The sequence below is a fragment of the Mauremys reevesii genome, linkage group 13 (assembly GCF_016161935.1).
Source record: "Mauremys reevesii isolate NIE-2019 linkage group 13, ASM1616193v1, whole genome shotgun sequence".
Classification (NCBI taxonomy): domain Eukaryota; kingdom Metazoa; phylum Chordata; order Testudines; family Geoemydidae; genus Mauremys; species Mauremys reevesii.
Window position 1 is genome coordinate 14445964 of NC_052635.1, and position 15797 is coordinate 14461760.

Consider the following 15797-nt stretch of genomic DNA (forward strand, 5'->3'; position numbering starts at 1 on the left):
GCACCCCCGGAACACCCCTCCTGAGCACACCCAGCCTCCCGGCCCAAGTTTTAGTTAGGGGTATATAGTAAAAGTCATGGACAGGTCATGGGCTGTGAATTTTTGTTACTATCTGTGACTTGTCCATGACTTTTACTAAAAATACCCATAACTAAAACGTAGCCTTATTTAGAAACCTTTGCCTAATTTCGAGCCTAAACTTGCTGATGGCCAGTTTATCTCCTCCACATTGGTAATTAAATAACTCCTCTCCCTTCCTGGTATTTATCCCTCTGATGTATTCACAGAGAGCAATCCTAGCTCCCCTCCACCTTCTCCTGGTAAGGCTGAACAAATCATGCTCTTTGAGACCCCTGTACACCTGGCCTGCTTTTGGAACCAGTAGGAGAAGCAGGGTCAGGAGAACATCAGCCAGTGAATGGGCTGGGAACTATGAGCAACCCTCCCTAACCCTTCGTCCCCTATTCCAGAGAGAAGTGTAATCCTGTGGTGATCACAGAGCTAATCCAGGACCACACATATTGCTTCTTTACCCCAGTGCCCCCTTTGCAACTCTGATACCCGTTTCCTGTGTCTCTAGGCCAAGCCAAGGGGACGGGCAGCCCTTTAGGTCATAACAAGAACCAGTGGCTGGAAGTTAGAACCCCATTAGAAATAAGTACCACACGTCTAACAGGGAGCGTGATTAACCCCGGCGTGGAACCAACTCTCAAGGGAAGTGGTGCATTCTCCAACTTCTGATGTTAGACCCAGATGGAAAATGTGTGTATTGGACTCAATATAGGCATAAATCGGTGACATTCGATAGCTGGCACTAGGAAGGAGTTCACATTAGATGGTTTCTTCAGGCCTTTGGATATATTATACTAATCTTCCTTCGTTGTGGGCATTCCTGAAGTTCACACTATCTTCTGGTATTCCATCTTCAGGGTGTTCCTACCCTACTGAGATGTTGTTGCTGAGCTCAACCCCTGTGTATCAGTTACTGAGGGAACTTTGCAGCTTAAAATACCACAATATACAAAGGGACAGTTTCTCAGCCGATTTACTTCAGTCGAGTGTCTGGCCCTCAACTCCCAGTGTTGCAAGTGCTCACTTGAACTAAAGTAAACTCTCCATTAAATATCTGCAGTATGGGCTCTATGACACACAGGGTCCGTGCCTCACAATTGAAGCCATGGGGAGCTGAGGGAGTGCCTGTCCTTTCAGGATCACATACACATACTGAACAACCAGGGAAAGCAAAATCCCACTAGGAAGGCAGAATTAAACTACTGCTCACCCTCCCTCCAGTTGTGACAGGCTAAACCATTTTTGCCCTAATCCACAAACAGATGGCAGGCTGTAAAACTGGTGATGTTGCAGGTTACAGAACCCAGTTGTCAGTGCCAACCCTGGGAATAAGCTCCTGGACTCTAGACACTCAGGGTATGTCTACACTGCAGAGAACCCTCACATCAGGGAGTCTCAGAGCCTGGGTCTACTGACGTGGGTGTGTGGGGCTCATGTTACAGAGCTAAAAATAGCAGTAGGTACTCTCATTCAGGCCACAGCTTTGGATCTGGAACCCGTCAGTCTCAGCGTCTGAGTTCCAGCCCCAATGTAAATCAGGAGTAACTCCACTGGAGTTATACAGTTGCAAGAGAGAGGAGTGTTAGGCTCACAGACTCTGGGGCTTGCCATCATCGACTGGATAGGGCACTGGCCCTGTGTTCAAGAGACCTGGATTCAATTCCTTGTTCCCCTTCAGACAGCCTGAGTTGTTGTATCCTTGGGGCAGCCGGTGTAGGAAGCAATCACTTGAGGCCAGAGAGCAGACAGCTAACCAAAACCTCCATTTTATTTACAGAGACAGAGAGCTCACTCAGCCGGTTGAAACCGGCTGAGCTATCCCTTAATAGTCTAACTCAGTTGCCATAGTAACAAAACTCATGACAACCAAATACACAACATGAGTAGCCAGGAGAAGTCACTTAATCTCTCTGTTATTCAGTTCTCCATTGTAAGGCTAGAGTAATAGTTCCCTATTTCACAGGGGTGTTGTGAGGGTACCATCCATTCACAATTAGGAGGGGCTCATATGGTGCTGAGGACCATATGAGTAGACAGACAGAAGGCTGAATTTGTGATTTAGCTAACAATATGTCCTTGAGAGCCCAGGAGAAGTCTGATGTGTGGATCCCAGCCCAATGCTCAGTCCACTAGAACTGGTGCCTATTGTTCATTGCTGATTTCACAACACAGGAGAGCTCCTAGACTGGCTTGCCCTAGAAAAGGCATTTTAAAAATATGCTGGGTGTTTTCCACTGGTGTGTGGCTTCCAGTCTCCGTGACCCCTGGACAATGGAGTTCACAATTATGACCAGGGAACGGGGCATTGTGGTTCAGCTGCTGGAGAACTGCTAGGGTCACACAGTGTCTACACTTGCACTGTATCAACCTCAGTAGGTTAACCAAGGGCTGGTCTACACTGGTGGGAAGGGGGTTTCAAACTAAGATACGCAACCTCAGCTATGCTATTTGCGTAGCTGAAGTCGAAGTATCTTAGTTCAACTTACCTGGCCGTCCTCACGGCGGCGAGTCGACTGCTGCAGCTCCCCCATCGATGCTGCTTACTCCTCCTGCTGCGGTGGAGTATGGGCATTCATTAGCGGATCGATTTATCATGTCCAGACAAGATGCGACAAATCTATCCCCGACACATCGAACACTACCCACCAATCTGGCGTGTAGTATAGACATACCCCAAGACTCAACACCATTTGGAGAGGTGATTTCACTGTGTCACTGTAACGGGGTGCTTATGTCAGCCAGAGACAAATTAGAGGGTAGACCCATGCACAAATAGGTTGATGCAATGCGGATTATGTTGACCTAACTTTGTAATGTGGACCAGGACTTAGTTGTCAATGGCTAAACCCCAGTTTGATCCAAGTCAAAATGACTCCTCATCCAAGGTAAATGATAATGATGGGAGACATGACTGCTGAATTTAGGGAAAGGAGCCTGCCCATGCTGGTACTGGAGCCTAGAAGCAATATCTATCTATCTATCTATCTATCTATCTGTTGTGGATGATCAATACTGCTAAATCTCAGTTCTTAGATAGTTTTTGTAGTAGTATTTTGGAAACTTTTTTTTCTACTTCTCCTAGGAGAAATGTTTATAACTGGTCCCAGAGGACAATGTTATGGAACATACTAATCAGTTGACTAAAATACATATGGTGAGCCAGAAAAGAACTGGCTATTTCCCACATGCTTCTTTGCTGCCGGGGGAGATAATTTCAAGCAGCACATAAATTATTCTTGCTTAGCACTGATACTTCAAATATCTGACTGCTGGAACCCATGATCTTGTCATGTTGGCCAAATGGTGGCTGGATACTGACGCAGATTATGCTATTAGCAGGTTCTTGACTGGTAGCCAAAATTGGCACATCCTGCCAATACATAGTACTGAGGTTAAGACTGGGGTTATTGTCAGTACAGTAGTGAACAGTTAAATTAGCGAGTCTGTGCTCAGTGGTTCCATAACTCCTACAATGAAGTTGTCTCTCACACTAATTTCCAAGCTTGGAAAATCTGTACGGAAGCCAGTGGTCTGGGTATAGGCAGGAAGAGCACAGATGTCGTTAGCCGAAGATGTCCTGAAAGAAGAGAACTCTGCATTCTGGAGTCCATATAGACTGGATGGGACCTCTCTCCTTTGAGAAAGGACAATAGAGCTGAATGCAGCCCTTGAGGATGATGTGTGGGAGATGAAGTGAGTATTTCTGACTGTCATATTTTGTGTATTTCATGGTTTTCTGGTGTTATTCATATGGGGTGACATCAAGGCATTTTTGTATAGCGCTTGCTTCTCCATTGCCTTGCAACTTGGGTTGCCATTTATTCTTGTGCAAAGTGGGTGTAGAACAACAACAATAATTTTTATTTTTATTACCTGGAAACGCCAAACAAGAATGAAGCCCCACTGTGCTCGGCACTGCACAGACATATAGAGAAAGCTAGTCCCCACCAAAAATCTTCCAGACTAAATAGAAATGACAGAGAAAGGTTGAGAGGAGACAGAGAGGTACAGAGATGGGAAGGAACTGTCACAAGGCCACACAGCAGGCCCATGGTAGAGCCGGGAATAGAAAGCCCTGACTCTGGCTAACATTCTGCTTTTGTAGCATTTTGCACACATTTTGCTCTGCTGTAAATGAGAACACAAGGTGCAATACATGGAGAATGGGAGCCTGAGTCTGGCATGTTGCCCAGGAAATTTCACCTTGTAAAGAGAGCTGTAAACCCAGGAGTTGTACCTGGCTGTTGCATTGTAATACTACACTAGGAATCCTATTGCATTCCCTGGCTAAACCAACAACTTCCTCCTTTGCACCACTCCCCCTCCCTCCATTCTCATCTGACTCAGATTTGTTAACTGAAGGGACAGTGCCAAGCTTGTGCAACTTTTCATTCTGGTCATCCTCCTGAATCAATGCACTGATGAGAGACGGATCATCTTCTGGCTCCTGCATTGCCAAGCAAGTTTCATTGACATGGCCAGCTTCTAACTTATAGAACTATAGCAGGCAGCAGGACTGCAGAGGGGTCACAGAGGGCTGGATGTGAAGGCGCCAGGGCTGCTGAGGATAGAGTTTCACTGGCAAAATGTTCATTAGTGGCAATAATGCATTAATTGGAGAGAATCTCCCTTGGTTGGTGGATCGTTGGTTTTAGTTTTTTCATCTTGTACCTGGAGAATAAAACAACACGATCTTTATTTTATTTGTGAGCAAGGCAACTTTGAACACTCTCATCAGCTCCATTTGGAGATGCAGCTGAAGACTCAGAGAATGAGGGAGCTCTTTAGATAGTGGTGTTACTGGGGTGGGTTGGATTTTCACTTAAGTTGCCTTTATCCCTTGACTTCAATAGGCTTCATTCACACCAGGCTGAGTGAGAGCCCTGTTGAATGAGGAATTACACCACAGAGAAATATGAGCCCCAGTGTTATTTATTTTCTTTTATTTCACACCACAAACCTACATGATGCTTCACAAAACATAGAGCAAAACCCTTTCTAAGCCTTGTAGATCTGAAAATTCTAAGAAACATGGATATTTCACTTTTCTCATTTGAAAGACTAGAAGAGCCACTCCTGTCAGATTCTGTAGACCACTGTTTTATTAAGTAGTGTAAAATAATGCCTAATACACAAACATGCCATTCAACAAATGCCATCAATAGATCTTTTTTTCTCATGCCTTGCACCATGCATTAAGAATTAGACTCATAGACTTTAAGGTCAGAAGGGACCATTATGATCATCTAGTCTGACCTCCTGCACAATGCAGGCCACAGAATCCCACCCATCCACTTCTATAACAAACCCCTAACCTATGTCTGAGTTATCGAAGTCCCCAAATTGCAGTTTGAAGACCTCAAGCTGCAGAGAATCCTCCAGCAAGTGACCTGTGCCCCATGCTGCAGAGGAAGGCGAAAAACCTCCAGGGCCTCTGCCAATCTGCCCTGGAGGAAAATTCCTTCCAAACCCCAAATATGGCGATCAGCTAAACCCTGAGCATGTGGGCAAGACTCACCAGCCAGCACCCAGGAAAGAATTCTCTGTAGTAACTCAGATCCCAACCCATCTAACATCCCATCACAGACCACTGGGCATACTTACCTGCTGATAATCAAAGATCAATTGCCAAATTAATTGCCAAAATTAGGCTATCCCATCATACCATCCCCTCCATAAATTTATCAAGCTTAGTCTTAAAGCCAGATCTGTCTTTTGCCCCCACTACTCCCCTTGGAAGGCTGTTCCAGAACTTCACTCCTCTAATGGTTAGAAACCTTCGTCTAATTTCAAGTCTGAACTTCCTAGTGTCCAGTTTATATCCATTTGTTCTTGTGTCCACATTGGTACTAAGCTTAAATAATTCCTCTCCCTCCCTAATATTAATCCCTCTGATATATTTATAAAGAGCAATCATATCCCCCCTCAACCTTCTTTTGGTTAGGCTAAACAAGCCAAGCTCTTTCAGTCTCCTTTTATAAGACAGGTTTTCCATTCCTTGGATCATCCTAGTAGCCCATCTCTGAACCTGTTCCAGTTTGAATTCATCCTTCTTAAACATGGGAGACCAGAACTGCACACAGTATTCCAGATGAGGTCTGTTGCATGATGAATGCAAACTGGGTGTAAAATGGTACCAAATCCAAATTCTGTTGTTACTTATATTAATCTCTGGCAACTACTTTATATTCTCTGTGTACAGATGTAAAAATGTCTCTTCTCTTTGCTTCTCTTCTCACTTTATCCTGCTTCCCAACACCTATCTCAGCATCTTTGACATAAAATAGATTGCCCATAGAAATGTGTTTAAGCTTCTGACTCTTCTCCATTTGGGGTTATAAAAACTACTTATTTTTCTCTTTGTTTTGTTTGTTTCAGGTCTTTTTATAGTTCTTTTGCTTTGGATGAATTTTTCAGTGATTGTTTTTTATGGATTGATTTTTTGGGGTAGGTAGGTATGGGGTAGGTATGGTATAGGGCAGAGGTTTTCAAACCTTTTTTCTGGTGACCCAGTTGAAGAAAATTGTTGATGCCCACGACCCAACGGAGCTGGGGATGAGGGGTTTGGGGTGTGGAAGGGGCTCAGGGCTGGGGCAGAGGGTTGGGGTGCGGGAGGGGGTCAGGGCTCTGGGCTGGCGGTGAAGGCTCTGGGATGGGCTGAGGAGTCTGGGGTGCAGGAAGGTTTGGGAGCAGGGGATTGGTGCTCTCAGGGCTGGGGCAGGGGATTGGGGTGCAGGCTTACCTTTGGTGGCTCCTGGTCAGCGGCACAGCTGGGGTGCAGCGGCAGCTTCCTGACTGTCCTGGCACCATGGACTGCACTGCGCCCTGGAAGAGGCCAGCAGCAGGTTTGGCTCCTAGGTGGAGGTGTACAAACGGGTCCATGCAGCTCTCACCAGTAGGGATCACCTCATCCAGCTCCCAGTGGCTGGGAACTGGCCGTTGGGAGTGCGGAGCCAGTGCTTGGGGCGGGGGCAGCACGCGGAGGCCTGTGTCCCCCCTGCCTAGGGACCTGCTGCTGGACGCTTCTGGGGTGCAGCATGGTGTCAGAACAGGTAGGGACTAGCCTACCTTAGCCGGGCAGCACCATCAACGGGACTTATAATGGCCCGGTTGGTGGTGCTGGCCAGAGCCACCGCGACCCAGTGCCTGACATGCCATGACCCAGTACTGGGTAATGACCTGCAGTTTGAAAACCACTGGTATAGGGAATGCTGTTGCCACAAAGCGTGATGCAGGGAAGAGCAAATCCTGAAATATTATTAAAGATGATGGACAAATAAACAGATTGTCAAAGTGCATAGCAGATTTAGATGGCCAATTCCAATTAATTTTAGCCTGCTTTGAAAATATCAGCCTACGTGTTCAGATCAGATCATCATGTGCTTGGGAGAAAAATAAAATAAAATATGCCTCGTTCCACTTTTGTGATTTAGTTATTTTGCATCGTCATTAACTTCTGCTTCTCTATTTTCATTGTTGTCGTCGTCTTTTTGATAGTTTCATAGATTTCAAAGCCAAATGGGACCATTATGGATCACCTAATCTGGCCTCCTGCATAACACAGGCCAAAGAACCTCATCCAGTGATTCATGTATCAATCCCAATGATCCAATCTTGTTTTAGAGGCTCTTCACATTCTTTATGTTCTTGTTCTTCATCATTTTTTTCTCCATCCTCTCCTGTATTTTCTCCATTATTATTTACTGTTATCTATTAATTAAACCTCATGTTTCCCTCTGCAATTCTGAGTAAAGTTCTCAATAACATTTGAAAATGTGTTGGTTTCATTATTTTATTGTTCTCTGTCTAGGTAAGGGTCGTAACAGGTATGGAAGGAAGGAATGGGACATGTGTGACTGAATTCATTCTGATAGGTTTCCCCAGCCCCCGCGAGGTGGAGATTGTCCTTTTCATGCTTTTCTTCATCATCCTTGTGGTGGCAATGATTGGGAACTTCATCATCATCACCTTAATATGCACTGACTACCGTCTGCAGTCACCCATGTATTTCTTTCTCTGCAACCTGTCCCTCATTGAAATCCTCATGACTATGACCGTGGTCCCAAAAATGCTGGAGAACTTCCTATCAGAGAGGAAGACCATCTCCTTTTATGGGTGCCTGGCTCAATCCTACTTCTATTTCTTGCTGGGAATCTCCGAGTATGTCCTGTTGGCCATGATGTCCTATGACCGTTACGTGGCCATGTGTTACCCACTGAGCTACAGCATCATCATGAATGGAAAGGTCTGCGTCTGGCTGGTGGTGGGGTCATGGATGGGGGGATTCTTCTCTATCTTGGTTCCTACCGTGATCAAACTTGGACTGCCCTACTGTGGCCCCAACATCATCAACCATTTCTTCTGTGACAGTGCCCCCTTGTTGCACCTCGCCTGTGCTGACATCCAGCTGGTGGAATTCATTGATTTCATCATCTCGCTGCCTGTGTTGCTAGGGTCCCTGCTGCTGACCATCATCTCCTATATGTATATTATCTGCACCATCATCCGGATCCCTTCTGCCAAGGGCAGGCAGAAAGCTTTCTCCACCTGTGCCTCTCATTTCACCGTGGTCACCATCGGCTACGGCACCTCCATCTTCATCTACGTCAGGCCCTCGCAAGCCAGCTCCATGAACCTCAACAAGGTCGCCGCTCTGATGACCACTGCAGTGACCCCTATGCTCAACCCACTCATATTCAGCCTCAGGAACCAGATGGTCAAGGAGGCATTGAGAGACTCAATTGCCAAGTGCCTGAGGCTCATCGAACACGCAGTCTGAGCTGGGCTAAGAAGGAGAGAGTGCAGAAGTATAGAGGCTTGGTATTCCCTAGTACATCTGCTTCACAATGGAAGGTGCCCATGGGCATGATTGTTCGGGGTGCAGACAACCTCCTGGAATTGACTGAGCACCCACAACTCCCACTGTTGTCCTTGAAGATGCTCAGCATTTCCCGACAAGCACCCGGCAAGGTCACAAAGGAAGGCCTATGTTTTCTTTTCAAAGCTGCCCATTGTGTCGTTTAGCTGCTCCTTGTGTTTGCGGCGCTGATGGCTGGGTTATAAACTGACAAGTGATTTATAAGAGTCCCACAGCAGCTGCATTACACTGGTCCACCAGTGTGGGACTTGTAGCATCTCAGCTAGGAACGAAAACCGGGATGATAATGTTGATCGTTTCCCGTGACCAGTGCAGAAGAAGTGGATGTTTTAGGAGGGAGATATGAAAAAATATACCAGTATGACTAAAATAAAAGTTTCCTTTCTTTCTTTCTTTCTTTCTTTCTTTCAAATCACTCCTTTCATGTCAGTAATGCAGAAGAAGCTGCCTTTAGAAGAGAAACAGATAAAAAAAAATCCAATCAGAATATATAAAATAAAAAGTTCTGCATTTAAAAAGGAAAATACAATGTATGCATCATTTATTTGCTCACAGTATATCCCTTGTGTGAAAGTGACCCTCTCTATACCCAGCACTCTACAGATGTGTAAAGTGAGGTGCAGAAAGGTGAATCGATTTGCTCCAAGTCATACAGTGAGTCAGAAAGAGAACCCAGGATTCCTCATTCCCAGCCAGCTACTCTAAACAATTAGACTTTCTTTCTGCCAGAGCTGGAAATAGAAGCCAGGAGTCCTGACACTCAGGGACCCCGTGCTCTAACCACTAGATGCCACTTCCATCCCTGAGCTGGGAATAGAAGCCAAAAGTAGAGCTGAGTGAATTGCTGAGTTTTTTGGTTCAGTGGCCAACCCCAAAACGATGGAAAAATAAAAATAAAATTGTGTCAACCAGAAATGGATTTCTTTTCTTCCCCAAAATGGATAAAAATCCAATTGGATTAACCAAAATACCCAAAACATTTTGGTTAATCTGAAATGAAACATTTAATTTTAGTTTTGGTCAAGTAAAATAATTCATTTGACCAAAATTATTATTATTATTTTATTTTGTTTGTTTCATTTTGTTCTGGGTGGTTTTTTTTCCATTTTGTATGTTTGTTTAAGAAATCTAGCTAACCATCTAAAAAATGTCATTTGACAAAAAAGTCAAAATGGTGCATTTAGAAAATGTCAAAATGAACATTTTTTTGCAGTCAAAACTACTCACCAAATTTTACCTGAATTTATGAATAGTTTTGGTTGGCCTGAAACTGCATTTTTTGACCAAAAAATATGTTCATTAGAAAAAATTTGCCCAGCTTTACCAAGGAGTGCAAACTAATAGTCCACTCCGATGTAACATCTAGAGCCCGAAACTCTTATTTTACTGAGTCAAGGGAGGAGTGAGGAACAGAACACAGAACTATTCCTACATTCTATAAATCCAGTTTGGACACTTACTATCTGTCATTACCTCCTGATGGCTGATGCTCAGAGATTATCTAAACCTTTGACTGCCAGATGCTGAAACTGGATGACAGGGGATGGATCACTTGAAAATTGCCCTGTTCTGTTCATTTCTTCTGAAGCATCTGGCACCAGGCACTCTTGGAAGACAGGATACTGGGCTAGATAGACCATTGGTCTGACCCACTATGGCCAATCTTATAAGACAAAATAATTCTACAGAATCAACAGTACTGAACTCTGGCAAGTAGCACTGAGTTTATTCACCAAAAAAATGCAGTTTTGGTTGACCCCAAACTGTTCATCCATGTGTGTCATGTTTACCACATAGTTTTGAGCAAACTGAAAAAAAGAATCTAAATGTTTTGATAATGTGGAAGTGAAACATTTCATTTCAATCAAACTCGACAAATTTTGCTTTGATTTCAGTCATTTTGGCTAAAGGATTCATGAAATGTCATGGGAATTGTGGGAGAAGGGGGCCTCTCTTTTAACCTTTCCATGATGGGAAGTTTCTAAATTTGTGTTAAATCTTCAAAATGTAGCCAAGATAAAATGTGTATGTTGCCCAATGCCACACAAAATGGTGGCGGGGGGAGGGGGGGAGGGCAAAAGAAGGAGCTCCTTTGTAACCTTTATCTCAGTCGTTAGGGTGCTCACCTGGGATATGGGATGCCCTGGTTCAGATCTGCTCTTCACATTGGATAGAGGGTGACACTGAACCCAGGTCTCTAATGTCCCAGGTGAGTCTCAGGCCTTACTCTCTTTGTGGATCTGGGCCTTAGCCACCCAGTGAAAACCAAAAACAAGAGGTTAGGAATCCTCAGCCCCCGGGTGTGTCCTAACCACTGTTATGTGCCTAAACCTACAAGTTATTAATAGGGTTGGCAAAATTCAATTTAAAAAAAAAATAATTTTGGCAGATATTATTGATGCTTATTTTTAAGTTTTTAATATTGTTTTAATTTTCAGTTGTGCAAAATCACAGATTTTAAGCTTTATTTCCCCCCTCAAATTTTATTGATTTAAATTTTTACAGTTTCAGCCAATTATCTACACTTTGTTCTTTATGTCGTTGGTGTGACACACCAGGAGTGCTTCTATCCATTGTATTGTGTGCAACATTGTGGAATGGCTCCTGAAAGCCATTAATAGTTGACATAAACAATGCAGTGTCTACGCTGATGGTGCATCAACCAAACTACGTTGACTTTGACTCTACGCTGGTCATGGAGGTGGAGTTATTAATTCAATGTTGTGGGGTAGTTAAGTCAGTGGGAGTAAAATTTAAGAGTAGACATTACCATAGTTAGGTCAATGAAAGCTACCTTATGTTGCCCTAACTTTATAATTTAAACCACACCCTTGTCTGTCTCACCCACAGAAGTAGGTCCAATAAAGGACATTGCCTCACCACTTTGTCTCTCTAATATCTCTTGCAAGGTCTTTTGTTAATAATACTTAGTTCATAGGTAGCAATTTCCGTATAACCATCTAAAAGCACTTTACAAACATTGATAAGTAACATTCCCTTCATTTGACAGATGGGGAAAACTGAAGCAGAAGGTGGTGAAGTGACTTCACAAATGTGTCAAGAATATAACCCTCTGCTTTTGATTCCCAGTCTTGTGAGATAGTCACTAAGCTAGCTGAACTCCCATCCGGAACAAGCAATAAAACACGTGGAATTATAATACTTTTTTTCCCGCTCTAGGCTATTCTCTATAGGATAGGGACCTGGGAACACCCCCCCTCTGACCAACACAAACCCCTATCCATGCAGGGACTGAAACATTGGAGGCCCAATGTCACATATGCTCATCTGGGCCCAGCCAGGACACAGAATCTGGCCCACAGATTTCAGTCCTCATTTGTAGGGTAATAACTCACCAGTACCAATAACCGTCTACTGCTTGAGCCAACGTACCAGTTAGGTAATAGGCAATTGGAGACTCATAATTGTAGAAAAGAACAACAACCATTTACACCACAGTCACAACTCTAATCTGTATGGAATCGCACGGTGGGTGGAGGACGGCTAGAAATTTGGAGATGCTGCTTCAACCAGAAAGTATGTGGGTTACAACAGTGAGAGCAGACACTGACTCTGTGTACATGATCCTGAGTGACCTGCTAGTAGCAAACTTAGAAATGGGCAGTGTAAACGGGCTACTCACCGCCGCGGCGCCTCCTGCTGGTTTTCCCGGGGAATTAGCTCTTTTTCCAGTCCGGAGCGCCCTCTGCAGGCTGGTGATGCACCTGTTTTGCTCTCGGCCCCGTGTCCCTCCCAGAACCCGGTGCCCCTTTAACTATAATTGGGTCTCCCCTCCCAGGGGAACCCCCACCCTACTATCCCCACTTTGCCTCAGTAATGGCCACTGACAGTCATGGTCTAGCCCCACACCCTGGGGCAGACTGCAGTATCAGCCCACTCATCACAGGCAAAAGGGGTTTGGACCTGCTGCTTTACCTACTCCTGGGTTGTCCTCTGCAACCCCCCAGTACCTTTGGCCCTTTGCTAGGCCACACCCTGGGGCTTTCCAGGCTGGAGCTTCCCTAGCTCCTCAGCCTGTCCCCCAGCCCTGCTTCACCCTAGGTACCTTGTCTCCCAAGCAGCCAGGCCCATCTCTCTCTATCGCCAGAGAGAGACTGTTTGTGCTCTGGCTTCCCTGCCTCTTCTAAGCCCCAGGGCTTCAGTTTGGGGCGTGGCCCCAGCTGCAGCCACTTCTTTAATCAGCCCAGCTTCCAGAGCCACCCCTCTCAAGCCCTGGCAGGCAGCTTTTCAAGCCCCTCTGGGCAGGAGCAGGGTCCACCCTGCTCCAGGGAGCGCTCTGCCTGCTTGGGCTGCCCTGCTGGCTGGAGTGCTCCCCCCTTCTCTGGCTACCTTGCTGGCTGGAGCTCCTTCTCCCTTCCTGGACTGCTGCTGGCTGGAGGACTCCTTCCTGGACTGCTGCTGCTGCTGAGTGAGTGCGGGGTGGGGGGGGGCCTTGCTGGCCAGCCCCCACTCCCCCCATCTCTGGAGGGAGAAGTTGGGACCCCACCACCACCACCACCACAACTACGGCTACCACCTGTGGGGAGTCCTTCCTGCCTGGCCACCAGGGCTGCTGGAGAAGGAGGAGGAGCTGCTGCTGCTGCTGCTGGAGCTGTGGTTGTCCTGGGGAGCTGCTGGAGCCTGGAGGGGGACTGAGAAGACCACCGGCTGCTGGGAAGTGCACAGGAATCTGAAGACCGCTGTGGAGGGGGCCTTACAAACTGAGTAACTTTTTGACTGTGCTCTAGTGGTGGGGGTTTAGACTGTGTTTGTGGGGACACGGGGGTGTGGCGTGGAGCCTGCCCCCTGGTCCATCTGTGTCCCCCCCCAACCCCCACCACCACCGCTGCCCCCTCCACCACCCCTGCAGTCCCTTACCATCTGCCTCAGTTCCTGCCTCTGGGACTCAGCTGCTCGCCTGACCTGCCATGCCCTATTGCCACCGTTTGGGCCTCCAGCGGCAGCCAGCTAGCCTTTGACTGTGCACAAGTGCTTGTGGGTGCACGCACCCCCCCCCGTCCCCTGGACTGACCCCTTCCCCTCTGCAACGGGCCCCTAGCTTTGCCCCTTGTTGCCTGCCCGTTCGCCCCTAGTAGCCTTCCCCACCCCTGCCCAGCTTCAGTTTGTTTGCCTGCCCCGCCCGTCTCCCTTTGAAGCTTTGTTTGTCCTGCCCCAGCCCTGAAGCCAGCCCCTTGGTCCCTCTGACCCACCCCCAGCCTGGTTGCTCCCCTCCCTCCGAGGCCCCTCACCCTGATTAGCCCCTCCCCTCGTGCGCCCATAGTCCCATCAGTGCGCTTGTGCCTCTCCCCTGTTTAAGTTGCCCCTCCTGCACTGCACCCCCCATTGCTCTTGTTTCCCCCGCCCCCTCCCTTAGTGCAGCTAGAGGAGCCGGATTTTGCTCCTGTGTCGGTACCTGACCCCCCCCCCCAAGTCCTCGATAGTCCCCGTATCTGCCCCACCCTCCCCATTGTTGGCACCCTCCTCCCTGCCCACAGCCTAGCAGGGAGGAGTAGGTGACCTGTCCCTTACCCCCCCGCCCCCGTTCTCCGGTGTTTGCCCTCCCTCCCCATTCAGCATGGCGGGAGGCGCGGCGGGTGGGATTCCCGGGATGACGTCTGTCCCCCCTGCCTCGCCTGCTCCCCCCAAACGCCTCCCGGTCTCGACCTCAACCGCCGCTGCCGGACCTCCTGCCACCGCTACCGCTGAGGCGCCGGCAGCGGCGACCGATGGGGTGCCCTCTGCTGCTGCCACGTCCCTCGCCCCTTCCGCCTCTGGGGGAACCCCCCCAGCTGGCGGAAAGGGCCAAGGCAAAAAGAAGGGGAAGGGCCCCGCTAGAAAGACTAAGCCCTCCATGGCGGGGCCTGCCACCGCTGCTGCGGCCCCGCCACCGGCCGCGGCGTCCCTCCCCGCTGTTCCCTCCACCAGCTCTGCGGGTGCCCCTCCCTCGGCCCCCAGAGCGTACGCCCAGGTGGCGGCGGCCCCCCCGCCCGCCGCTACGTCATCTTCCCCAACCGCCGCCTCCGCTACCATCTACAGCGGCCGGGGCCCCTTCCCCACCTTGACCCGGAAGCACGGCATCCGTTGCCGCCTGGTGCCGCCTCGCCCACGTGGAGACCTACGTGCGGGCGTTGGCGAGTGGTGGGGCCCACGGCCATTGTGGCGGCCTCCAAAATGTACGGCAAGGTGGTCTTCTTCCTTGCCTCGAGGCCGCCGCCCAGGAGGCGGTGGAGAAGGGCCTGGCGGTGGGGGGCGTGTTCGTCCCCCTGGAGCCGCTGGAGGACCTGGGGGTCCGTGTCGTCCTGACCTCCGTCCCTCCCTTCCTGCCCAATGCCGCCCTGTTACCCGCCCTCTCGACCCTGGGGAAGCCCATTTCCATTGTGAGCCCTCTCCCCTTGGGCTGCAAGGACCCCGCCCTCCGTCACGTCCTCTCGTTCCGCCGGCAGGTGCAGCTTCAGCTGCCGCCGGCGGCACGTGGCGGAGAGGCGCTCGAGGGGTCCTTCCTGGTCCCCTTTCAGGGGGCCCAGTACCGGGTGCACTACTCCACGGGGGAGGCCCGGTGCTACCTCTGCCGGGCGACGGGGCACGTCCGGAGGGACTGCCCTTTGGCCCGGCTCGGAGGAGCTCTCGGGACCCCCGAGCCCCGGCACAGCACCGGCCCTGTCATCGCCGGCGCCCCTGGCTGCCCGGTACCCAGAGCCGCCCCTCCTCCTCCTCAGCCCATCACTGCTCCCGCTCGGGCCTCAGGGGTACGTCCTCCAGGGCGCCCTGATGAGCGGGAGAGCCCCGCCTCCGCTACCTGCACTCTGGCGGGGCCTGTGGAGGAGGGTGCGGCAGGGATACTGCCGGG

General features: G+C 48.8%; 1 protein-coding gene across 1 annotated transcript; it reads left to right on the forward strand.

Annotated features, from left to right (window-relative positions):
* Positions 1 to 7900: 7900 nt before the first annotated feature.
* Positions 7901 to 8851, forward strand: LOC120381032 (olfactory receptor 6M1-like). Its single transcript, XM_039499056.1, has one exon. It carries the CDS (start codon positions 7901 to 7903, stop codon positions 8849 to 8851), a length of 951 nt encoding a protein of 316 aa, XP_039354990.1.
* Positions 8852 to 15797: the final 6946 nt, after the last annotated feature.